This window comes from Lacerta agilis, chromosome 2 (genome assembly GCF_009819535.1).
Source record: "Lacerta agilis isolate rLacAgi1 chromosome 2, rLacAgi1.pri, whole genome shotgun sequence".
NCBI classification, from domain to species: Eukaryota; Metazoa; Chordata; class Lepidosauria; order Squamata; family Lacertidae; genus Lacerta; species Lacerta agilis.
The window spans coordinates 32,103,476-32,116,156 of NC_046313.1; the positions used below are offsets into that span (position 1 = coordinate 32,103,476).

Below are 12,681 nucleotides of genomic sequence, written 5' to 3' on the forward strand. Positions count from 1 at the left end.
ACGCTCCTGAAAATGTCTGTGGGTTCTCACTTGTCTATTCCTTAAAGCTTGTGAATGTCTCTGACCCTTTAACGGCTGTCTCCTGAGTATACCAGGGCTCCGTTTTGTTTTGCTGACAACCCACTTTGGTTTTGCCCCCCCCTTTCTTTCTTTCCAGGCAGTGTTTCAGATGCAGTCGGTGAAATGCCTCAAGTGCCAGGAAGAGAACCGGGTGGTACTCCCGTGCCAACACACTGTGCTGTGTGAAACGTGTGCTGAGGAGGGCGAATGCCCCATCTGCCATCCCAACAGGCCACACACTCTCCAGTCGTGACCCTACTAGGACATTTGGTTTAGCATATCACACATAGAACTTTTTAACTTTATATATATATATATATAAATATAATATGAATATATATATGAATATATATATATATATACATAAAAACAAAAATTAGTTGCAGAGCACTTTTTAATACTTTGCATCTCCCATTTAAAGGTTCCCCCACCCACCCAGTCCTGCTAACTCTAACTCCTTAGGGACTTTTATGGCTGTTTTTATGTAGATCAAAGGGCAGTTTGCAGAGTTTGTTTCCTCTCTCCCCCCCCCTTTCCTATTTAGGATGTAACCCTTTTTTAGTCTTTTCTGAATAAAGATTTAGAGGGAAGGGGAAGAGGGGCTTGCAAGTGCTTTCCAGGGTGAGGACTGGATCTGTGGGGAGAAGAGACACGGAAATCAAATTTCTGATCATGTCTTCGTCCTCCTCCTCTTGGCTCTTAATTCATCATCATTTTCATCTTTTTAAAGCAGCTGTCATGCTCTTAGCCTAACAAAAAGAGAATCCCCTTTGCAGTTCTTCCCCGTTGAGAGCTTCAGGCATTCAGAACTCTTGTTGGCCTTCAGTATGGGTGAGGATCTTTGGATATCTGTTTGAAAAACAAGCACTCGCTTTTTTAAAGTCTTTTTACACACTTGTAGGTTTCTACCAAAGCAACAAAAGGAGCAAAATTTCAAACAAACCAGTGATGGCAGGCCAGTAGTCACAATAGTTTTACTCAAAAGCATTACTTATCAGTGGAACTTCGTAAAGAGGAAAAGTCAGAGTTGGTGGTCTGTATTCTCTTGGCAATTAGGATGTGCTTCAGAGCTGTGGGTAATGCAAATGGAAGGCATTCTAGGTGGCAGGTAGAGGTGGAAGTGTGAAATGATGAAGGCCCTCTTTGGAATAGCCTGTGTCTTTTCTTGTTGTTTGCTGGAGGTTGGGGCCGGGGTATTCTTCCTAAGCTTTGTTTTCATTGATAATTAAATGGAGGTAGGTGGAACCTTTTAAACCTTTTTAGTCTGCCTGCATAACCTGTGACCCACCAGTTAGGTAGGGTGGCCCTTTGGGACTAAATCAGTTTCCTGTTTTTGTCTCCCTGCCTGGGACTGCAGAAATGGGATATTGGTCAAGTATCTGGCTAGAGGGTACAATGTTCAGTTGGTCTACATTTGGTCAGCTGATGCCATGTTACTCACCCCAAACCTAATACTTGGTACTTCTCGATGGGTAGAAATAATATGTCTCTTCCCCTGCTGTTCCCATACCACAAATGGTGCTGTTACCAGTGTCGCGGTGTAACATATCTACCCAATAGTTCAGACAAGGGTTGGTTTTTTGCTTTGAGCGTTAAGAAAAAATCATTCAGGTTTTTTACAGAGCAAGCTCATCTGTTTGCCCTGGACAGCACTTTGTGTTGCTAGCATACAGTAAGTTGTGGTGCACCACCATGAACTTGGGGAATGTAGAATGTGATAGAGGAGGGGGAGGGCATTTTCAGAAGTTAACACTGTGTGTTTCTATCTTGCTGCCAAAAATTTGGAGTTGCATACTGAATTGAAGCATGGATTCCCTTCAGATGTAATTTCTGCAAAGTAATAGCGGAGATAATGTGAAGAAGAAATAATCTTAAATTTACAGCCATGGGACACAGAATTTTGCAAATGTTCAGGGACCCCAATATGAAAATGTTTCCAGTGGCAAGAAATAGATTTACAAAATGCAGAACTGGGAGCAGGCAAACCGAGAATCCAAGATATTGGAATATCCTCTCTTGAAAGATTAGTTAGCTGCTTAGGTGTCAAGTGGAGTTACATTCCTAATCCACTTCACATTCTTCTGAAAGATTTATAGTGAATGCCACGAGGCCATACTTAAAGCGCTGTTTGTAGACAAGAAAAGATGGGGTTGCCCAGAGTCCACAGTGTTTCACTTCTCAAATACATTCCTTTTCCTTCTGACTAGGGAAACCTTCTTACTCTTCTATCTTACTCCTCACTAGTTTAGGTTTCCGGTGAAGCTTGCCTGTCTTCTTTGCAGGAGGATATGGTTGGTTGTGATCCCTGTTTAGCTATAGACGATCTGGGGACACACAAGGCTTTCTATAGTCTTAGGCTGCGTCTGGGATCAGTTATGTTTGATCCATTTGAATTGTGCGCAGTCCACTCTTTGTAGCCCAGAGGCTTGAGACTGGTCCCCAACAGATGGGAACATTCATCAGGCATGTATGTGATACACTGTTTGCACAGTCCAGAGAGTAATTCTGGAGTTGGTGGGGGCCTGACCCTCCTGCCCTTCTGCTTTGGCATTAAAAGCACCAAGCCAAAAATGAGAGACGCTCCCATGCAGACGTGCCCTTTCTACTGCTCTGCTCAATCTTACAAGATATTCTAGTTGTCCCTTTGGGTTAGCATCTCTGTTAACTCTGGGTCACCTTAGTGTAGCTGCAAATGCCCTTATTTGGCTGGGTACCCGCATTAGACTACTTCCATGAAGACCAAAACGACCATAAAGCCCGAGTCTATAAATGCATTCCTCCTTAATATTGGGTGTGCACTTGCTAGAGAACTACTTACACCAGACAAAACTGGGGAACCATTTGTCATGGACAGCATTGACTACTGTTTATATTGCCCATATCTTACTTGGCACAGTGCATCTAGCCTTGAGGGATACATTTCATAGGTTAGGCTTTTTAAACAGATAGAAATCTCTTTGGGTCCCAAGCAACCATCAGATGGATTATCGGAGCATGTGGGCCAGAATGAATAAGGTTTCCTAGCTCTGAGCAGCACTTAACTACACCTATTAAAAATGAAACTTACAGTGCAATCCTAAGCATGTTTACTCAGAAGTAAGTACCATTGAATGCAATGGGGTTTGCCCCCTAGTAAATGTGTTTAGGATTGCAGCCTCCACTAATAACTTCCATTGAGATTAAATTTGCACTCTTCCCAGAGTGTTTTACAAATGGTGTTAACTCACTGATTATGTGTTAACCTTTGATTAAGTGTGGTAGGCTTCCAGGAATATATATTGGGGCCTAAATCCAACTGACTTTCATTGAAATTTGTGGTTTGGAATATTTTTTGTGTTAAGCTTGTATCCAGTAAACGTGTCGTCCTGCAGTTCCTGAGTGGTAGAACTCCTACTGCAGTTTGTTTTGACTTGTTCAGACATTGCAACAGCCTGTAGGCAACAAAAACCAACGGTTCAGTCCAGAAGGACTCTAATCTGTCATTTTGAACTGGGGAGTTTGTTTAACATGTAAAAGTGTAATATTTAGATTTATAATCTCACTCCCTTGTTCACCAGTCTTTGCTTCATTTGCAGTAGTTGGCCCACCTTTCCCCAACCTGGAAAAGCACTGGAAACTCTAAGTTATCATTCTTTTTCATAAGGGTAATCCAGCTACTCACTGTCAGGTTTTTCCTCTGAAGTATTTTCATATTTAATGCAAGTACATCATTAGATTTGCTTCCACAATTCCACCCTCCCATATTTGGGGGGCTAATATGCATTCCCAGATGATCTCAAAGTGCAGCTCTGTTTAGGTTTTTTTTTAATTAACTTTTATGTTTGATAAAATGCTTTTTTTCAATGTGTATATTGTACTAGTATCTGTTGTTTTTGTTTTTTTTAAAGAACACCTAATTGGCTTCTTTTCTTTTTTGTATGGAGAGACGCTGCTGGCTGACTCTTGTGGTTGTGTTCGTTTTTGGTTGTAGCCTTTGAATGTCTGTGCCATGGGGCTTACCTGGTCTCCAAGGCCAGCAAATATGCCTCAGTCTTAAGGAAAGCTTGTTTGTTTAAAATATGTGAACATTTTTAAAACATACACACACAAATTTAAATTATGGGGGAGTAATAATACTCTGCTGGAAATAAAATGTACTAAACTATTTTGGTAACTAACTTAAAGATCATAGGAAATAAACTCTTTGAATTGGGTCTACAGTGTTTATACAGAATTGCAGCCATTTTCAGGCTCTTTGGTGGTAACTGGTTTGTAACACTTAGTTTTGTAAACATTGTGTTTTATTGCTTCCTCTGCCTTTCTATGTGATTGTCCATAGTGAGACGATGATTTTGTGGGGGGCGATTTGTTTAGTCCTGAATTGCCACAGCTTTGTGTAATTCCAACAGAATCCTACAGAGGGTGTTAGATGTGTCACTGGTCTCCTCAAGTGTAACTTAGAGGTAGTTTCTTTGTCCTGTTTTTAAGGCCTGGCAACTCTATAGAATCTTGCTGGTTATCAGATTCCTCTTTCCCACTCCCCACAACACCCCCTAGGCAAATTGCTTTGCTGGTGCGATGCAGGGGAGAAATTATACCAGAGGCAAAAGCCTGTTTACATTTAGTGCCACAACACAATCTTTCTGTTTTATTGTGAAGGACCAAAGAATCCAAAATGGGGTTTAAAAAATAAATAATCTCCCAACCCCACAAATTCCGGACTGCTCCCCATCCAATTATGCTTTTTCCTCTACCTCGTCTCTGTCAGTATAATGCATAGGCACGAGGACATAGCAGCAGGCTGGTTTTATCCACACCTGGGAATCGTAGAAGCCCACGCTTCTCTATCCCATTCTTTAGCTCTTTTAAGACGCACTTTTTTTAGAAAAAAGAAAGCCTAGATTTCTATGAATTTTAATATTGAAAAGAAATACCTGAAATGTGAATGCGTTCGTTAGGTACCAAATGGAAGAGCAAAACCAATCTGTTTTGTAACTTTGGATTAGGTTTCTGCATAGGAATTTTTTGTTTACCGGGATAGGGTGGGATGAACCATGAATGAGAGGAAATGTGCATTTTTTTTAACCAAAAGCAAATCTTGATTGAGCTAGTAGTTGCTGATTTGAATAGTACCTGCTCAGCACTGGGGGTTTTTTAGGCCAACGGGATTCTGTGATTGGGTTTTGCCTGATGCTAAAGCTATTATTTGGTGCTAGAGTAAATCATCCTAAATGGACAGCCCAAGGAGATGTGCTTGGATTATGAAAGTTCACACACTTCTGAGCAGAATGCCTCTTGTATTCCCTCTCTGGCCTCTATGCCAAGGCCTAATTAGGGGGGGAAATCATTCCAAAGGTTTGGGGAGGACCTGCTAATTCTGACTAATTTTACTAGACAAGGGAATATTGTGGTTGCAAAAACCAGAGTATTCAAAAAGGCTGGTAGACTTACCTTGATTAGCAGTAGAGAACTATCAGGTAGCTGAAGAATTAGTAGAGAAGTAAGTGTTACAAATTAACTTGTATATGCTTCTTTTAAAATGATTGGCTTTGTGGGGCTGAGGAATTTCCACACATTGGGGCTTCTCTACTGCCCTACTTCAGCAGAGGGGGAAACGGCACCGAACATAATTTATTGTGGGGAATTGCCTACATGCAGCACACAGGGTCTGTGTTTGCGCGTAACACTTAAGTGATGGCTCAGTGTTATATGGCTAAGCTGCAGCCCTGTAGTCTCTTCCTCTGGTGCATTCACACGGAGGAATTTGCAAGCTTTCACTTCCATTTTAGACTAACCACAGATTCTTGTGACATTTGAATCTGGATAATCCACATTTAGTCTTAACTGCAGATAGTGAAAGCAACTTCAAACCATGGTTTATAAAGCTGCCTCCCCCCCTAACCATAGTTACAATTAACCTCAGTTTACGGTTTGGCTGCAATATTCAAGCAGAAGCTTCCAGTTTCCTCCTTGTTGCAGTGCTGGAGGTGGCAGGCAGAGCATACATGCCCAAGGTTTCCTTCAGCTTGTCCTTCTAATGCTAAACCATCACTTAGCATCACATGTAAACAGAGCCAGAGACCCTACAACAGAATTCTTCACAGGAAAATTCCTTTTTCTTTTTAACTTTCCATCGGTCTCCAAGCTTAACCTGAGCCACTTCAAGAGCTGCACAGCTCAGACAAATGAAGAGAATTTCCTTCCTTAGCATGGAATGACATAAAGGACTCAACAGTTTAGTGCTGTCCCACAAGACAGACAGGACTTTCCCATATTGTTTCCTTCCCTGAAAAGGAAAAGTATTTATTACCAGTGTGGGGGTTTTTTCCTCATTTTTTTTCCTCCTTTCGATTCCCCTCCGGGATTATATCAGCCTTTAGAGCAATGCAACCAGAAAGTAGATGTTGCTGGCGAAAAGTATTATAAGTGAAGTATTCCTGCAAACTGGTGACTGTAGATCAAAAGATCTCTATGGGGCTTCCCCACTCTGTAGCTTCCAATGTTTGAAAGGAAAAAAATATATAAATACATTCTATATAAATTCTTAAAATTACACACTACAGTATTTATGGTGGCAATTCTGAACCAGTCTCTCTCCTTGGATTTTCCTAGGCAGGGGAGGGTGGAGGGTGGCTGGGACAGAGAGCCGCTCAAGTCTGTGTAGAAGTCAGCCAAAAGGTAATAGGTGGTGTGTACAATGTGGTGTTTGATTCCATTATTATAGACTGTAATGCGGAACTGTGATTTCAGCTGTTGTTCTTTCTCGTATTCTGTATATATGTGTGTTTGGCTGTCCAGAAAACCTGGTTTTAGACACTCTTTCTTGGCAAAGTGGATTTGCATGTGGAGCTTAAAAAAATGCAATCTTGTGTCACAATTTCCAAGGGCAGGATGGATTTTCTAGAAGACAATAAATTTTTTTATTTTTTTGCTAAGAAAAAAAGGCAGCAGTTTTGTGTGTGCATATGTATGTGTGTTTTAGAGTGTATATGTGGTGTCCATGTGAGTTTTCTTAGTACCTTTGATCTCTACTTGAAAGCTAGAGGTTGGGGGGGGGTGGAACCTGCCTAACATTCCACTAGGAAGGTCTCCTGTTCAAGCTCCATGAAGTGAATGGCAGGTATGTGAAGCAGCTGCACCATGGTAAAATGAACACGATCCCTTTGTTCTCATGGAGCTTGTGCCAGAAGTGATTCTTTGTAGATTTTAGGCCAGGAATGTTGCACAATCACATCTTTTTTCGCCTTCCAGTTGGTTATATAGAAACAGTAGCCTGTGAACTAGAGGACTGCAAAGATAGAACCCATCCAATTTACTGTATTTTATACAGTGGTACCCCGGGTTGCGTACGTAATTGGTTCCAGGTTACAGTTCATAACCCGAAAAGTATGCAACCTGAACAAGCGCGCGAAAAGCCCGGAAGTAGCGGTTTGCGCATGCACAAACGCATCTGCGCATGCGTGAACTGCACAGAACGCTTCTGTGCATCTGCACGTTGCTTGCACTCTGGGTTGCGCTTCCGGGTTTCCGGAGTTTGTAACCCGAAAAGTACGTAACCTGGAGCGTACGTAACCCGAGGTACGACTGTATAAATATATCCCTCGTACTGCTCAAGATACAATACAGTTTCAGGGTTTTGTGAAAGATCCTTTGAGCTATAAAGACAGTGCTTAAAAGAAAGTCCTTATTCTCAACCACTAAGTATCTCGGAATATCTTCCAACACACCACCTCCAACAGTATCTTGGATTCCATGGAAACAAAGTTCTAGATCTGGGGAGAATCTGCTTTTGAATGGGAACTTTTCCTCAGTTGGCTTTTTAAGCACCCAACTGGAAATGGGGAAAGCTTATCTCCTTACTTAGAACTCCTAACCCAGAGATCTCCGTATACTCTTCTCACTTCAAAATTTGTGTGCAGCAGTGTCTTGTCTCCTCTTTCTTTCCATTAACACAAGAGAGAGAGAGAAACAAAGACATTTTGTAATTGGCCTCCCAAAATCTTGAATCCAGAATAAAGTGAGAGAATTTGAGAATTCTGGGTTTGGACCATGGCAAACTCTTTTTTTGGAAATTTAATACAGTAATGTTAATCCAGCTATTTAGTCATCTGTAAGACCCATTGAAATCAGTTATTTTTGATTGAATCAGTTATTGATTGAATCAGTTATTATTGATTGAATTGAGACCCAGTGGTTGCTTAGCCCAAATTGCCCCATTGATTTCAGTGGAACGTTTTGCATAATTAACTTTGTCTGAACTAGTATGTAGCTATCCCATTTGTAGTGGTAGCCAACATGGTGCCCTCCAATTTCTATCGACCCCAGTCAACATGACCAGTAGTAAGGGATGGTTCAGCAACCTCTGTAAGTCACCATATTGACTCCCCCCAGCATAATGGTATCTGTGTTTGCTATCTGTCCAAGTTGTCTTGTTTTTGTAATTGTGTCTCCATAGTGATTCTAGCCCATCCCCTGTGCTCGCTTACTAGTATTCTCCTTTGGCTGCGTAAACAAAGCCCCAAAATGTGAATGATTAGGAATAAGTAATGGGTCACCAATTTGGATGCCAGAACATTCACTCTGTGCTACTGACTAAAGCATATGGAGCAGCAGGCTGGAGAGAGATGGGACACAGACAGCTTCTCAGTGCTAGAATGTAGGTTCTTTGGTCAATCGTTGAACTAGAAAGGTAGTTCCCACAGGCAAGCCTTTCTGGAGAAATAAAGATTCAACCAGAGACTCAACTAATCTTAATTAGATGAGGCAGAAGGATCAATCCACACTTCATGAAATCACTACATAGAAGCTGCTGCAGCGGAGGCTAGCTAGTGACTTATTTACTTGTAAGACCAGCACATGCTGTGATCTACACATATGTTAATTACTATGCACATGTGCTTTCTATGCTTTGTCTCTGTAACAGGGATGAAGAACCATTTTCAGTCTGAGGGCTGACAATAAGCACTAAATAGAGGCTGGGGCAGCTTATATAAATTATACCTTTGCACTGTAAATTATTTTTACACGCACTCCTCTCTGTGACCCTCCAGGTGTCACTGGAATACAACTCCCATCATCCCTGACTGTTGGCAATACAGCCAGGGACTAACGGGGAGTTAGAGTCAAGCAGAAGCTGATGGCCACAGGTTCCCCAACCCTGATGTAGAGCAAGACGCTTTATATAGGTAGCACAATCATGGCTTGTACAAGTTGAAGTCTTGCTTCCCTAATGTTTTAAGAAGCATCTCAGGGTTAAACAAATAGGTAGAGAAGTGATCTTACAGGCATCATTTACTTTTGGTGACTTCCTTAGGCCTCTGCCTGAACTTAGTTGGATTGGGGTAAAATGACAGATCCTTTTTTGGATCAAGATTTGGTTGACAAACCGGACTCCGCAGGTAGAAAGAAGAGACTGTTATCACAGGAGGAGGAGGAGGTAAGTACTATGCCATGCTAAAGACCTGTGATGGGAGTGCTGCTACTTCATTTAGTCATAAGTGTTCTGGAGGTCAAGTCTGTGGAAGATAACAATTCTGCAGGCAGGTGAGATGCCCCAAACTAGCCTTTCCACTACATATTTCATAACCAACGGAATGGCACATGGAATCAAAAGGAAATGTAAGGTAGTGCACAATGAGGCAAAAAAATAACTTCACATATATACTGATAGAATTCTAAACTGACCTGGGACTCAAACTTGCCGTCATGATGGATTGCACAATAAAAATGGCATTGCTGTGTAGGAATGAAGGCAGATTTCATGCTGGGCCCAGTTTCAAAATGGCCAATAAAATAATGTCCTTCTCAAAACAAAGGGGCAACCACCTCTAGACTACTATGTGCATGTTCTGGTCATGTCAACTCAACAAGGACATCACAAAGCTAGAAAAGAAGCAGAGAAGTGCAATCAACATGATCAAGCAATTAAAACGCCTTCCCAATTAGGAAAGGCTAAAGTGTTTGGGGTTACTAACATAAGGAAAGAGATGACATGGGGGAAATAGGATATCAAAGGGTGAAATGGGTAGAAGATTGAGCATTTCCTCCCCTCTCCCTTTTATACAGTACTGGAGCTCAGGCTCACCCACTGAAACATATAAGGAATAGATTCACAACAGCCAAAAGGACTTCCTACAGCTAGGCCTGGGCAATATATGAGGAACAGACCGCGATGTCGGTTTCACTCTGGTATATCGCTGGTGAAACCACCACTGCTCCTGAGTCCCTCTGCTAGCAGCATCTGCTGGAGGGAGTCAAGAGTTCCTCCAGCGGGCGCTGCTTAGCAAAGGGACTCCAGAGTGGTGGCGGTTTCACCAGCAATATGCCGCTGATTGGAACCGCCATTGCACTCTGCCCTCATACGATGCAAGGGGAGAAACAAGCTGTATTGGCGAGGCGCCGATACAGCTTGTTCCTCCCTCTGCATCTTTAAACTGCTCAACTGAGGAGTGTACAGCTGCCCTTGCCTCAGCCAAGCAGTTAAAGGAGCCCTGATGCTCTGCCCATTCACCTGTGAGTGGCAGGAGCGCTGGGGCTGTCTCAGCTGGGGAGGGGGAAACCTTCCCAAGCTCCAACTGAGCTGCACAAACAAGCTGTGTTGTCCCAGCCCTTGAGCGCCTGGGTGAAACCGCATCAGTTCCCAAGGTGAGAGCTGAGGCAGTTTCACCAGGTGCCTCATGGGCAGAGGCCAATGCAGCTTGCTTTTTCAACATCTCGGTATACCACCACGATGGTTGGCTGGCAAAAAGCTGATATCGCCTAGCCCCCCCTACAGCACATAATTTATGGCACTTGAGCCACAAAATGTGCTGACCCTTTGGTTGAATTGTTTTAATGCAGGTCTAGTCAAATTTATGGAGGCCATGTTTAGCAGCGGGCACTGCAGTCATGATGTCTAAACAAAACTCCCAGGTTCAGAAGTAGTATACTGTCATCTCAATTTTTTATTCATACAGCCACAAACCTGCACAGTCTTCATGAAATAGGGATTTGGTGACACACAAAAAAGGAAGCCTGATTATCCAGGTTATCCAATTGCTGGTTCCACCCTGAGTAATTATTTTAAATGTTCCCAGTGACAGAAGTGAAAGCAGCCCATAGAAATCAATGGGAAGATACAGCATACTAAGACTGGAATTGGGCACAAGTGTATCCACCACCACACCAACAACACTCCAAATGCAGGATGTATCCAATACAGGCCAATGAAGACTGAGTGGGCTTGAAATGGTTTTAAAAGAGTGAATGATTGGGGTGGGGCAGTCAGGGGAGGGAATGGAGTAACTGGAACACTGAACAGAAGTGCCACATTATGTTGCACTACTGCACTTCTTAGTTACACTTCCATTTGCAGAATTGGAGGGGGGTGCAAACAGTAAGGGACAGGGTTGGTGGTGGAGAGCTGTTGCTTTCACACCCTGCTATGGGCTGTGCAAAACATCTGGTTGGCCATTTGTGGTACCAGGATGCTTAAAGGAGGATGCTCTTGCTTTGAATCAATGCAGGATTTATGCTACATCCCTTCCTCCTGCAACTACCCTAGCAGCTTCTGCAGAGGTTGCTTTCTACAGGCCTTTACAAAAGGAAATGAGATTACTTCATACTCAATTTCCCTCCTGCTGCCAGTCCCACTGAATGCTACTCTCCCACTGTATTCACCAATTTAAACTGGAACACATTATAGAATAAGGGGTGTATGGTATGCCGATAAGTCTTCTGAGGTGCACTGGAGGAAAACACACAGTTTAGCTTAAAAATTCTTGATTTTTTTTTTTTTGGGGGGGGGGGGAGGTTAGTAGATAAGACATCCAGCAGCTGTGCTCTATATAGAGGATGCTCTCATGTTTTCTCTCCTCTGCAAAGATTGTGTAGTAAGTGAAAGGCATTAAAGCACTACATATTTAAGATGCTCAAAAATGCCTCCACAAGAGCCTGTCCACTCAGCTCTACCCACAGGAATGTATGCACATACACACAGTTGTAAAAATAGGAAACGCTTTTGCTTGCTCAGAGCTCACCCCGCCCAAACTAAACGAGAGCCTGGCCTGGTTTCTTTCACAGCCTTTAGCCTTTAGCTGCTAATGTGACAGAAATAGCATGCCTTAGCCTCACATAATCCTTTAGTTGTCCTTTTCACTTACAGGAAAAGCAATTCCTCTTGATGGGAGAGGAAACCAGCTGAGAACTTACAGTCTACTGAGCAAGTTTCCCTTTGCACAGAAACCTTGGCTAAATCCACCACCACCACACTGACAACGATCTGCTCTAGGGTTAAGGAAGAACAGCAAAACTTAAGTTGTAGAGCAGGAGTGGGGATGGAACCTGTGGCCCTCCAGATGTCAGACTCCCAACTTGCAGCCAGCATGGCCAATGCTATGGATGATGGGAGTTGGGGTCCAGGTTCCCCATCCTTGCTATAAAGACCTGGCCCCACTGGCAGCAGAAACACCTGACTGCAAAGGAGTGGGGTGGGAGGAACAAGACGCAAATGCTCAGAAATTGAGGGAATGCTTCCTGCAGTGCTATGATCAAAGATTACGCTAGGCTGTCCCTAGATTTACCTTTAGGTCAGGGTTCACAGTAACACTTCACAAGCCTTACTGCCGAAATGGAGGTGAAATTCTAACCGTGGTGGTGGTGATT

At 42.8% G+C, this 12,681-nt stretch overlaps 1 protein-coding gene across 4 annotated transcripts in view; it reads left to right on the top strand.

The window, feature by feature from the left end:
* UNK (unk zinc finger) overlaps positions 1-3,921 on the top strand; it is a 47,346-nt gene extending 43,425 nt beyond the window's left edge. For all 4 annotated transcript variants that reach the window (XM_033139343.1, XM_033139342.1, XM_033139344.1 and 1 more), the window contains one exon: positions 158-3,921. In XM_033139343.1, coding sequence (XP_032995234.1) covers positions 158-313 — 156 coding nt within the window. In that variant the 3' untranslated portion in view covers positions 314-3,921. The remainder of the gene's footprint in view (positions 1-157) is intronic.
* Positions 3,922-12,681: the final 8,760 nt, after the last annotated feature.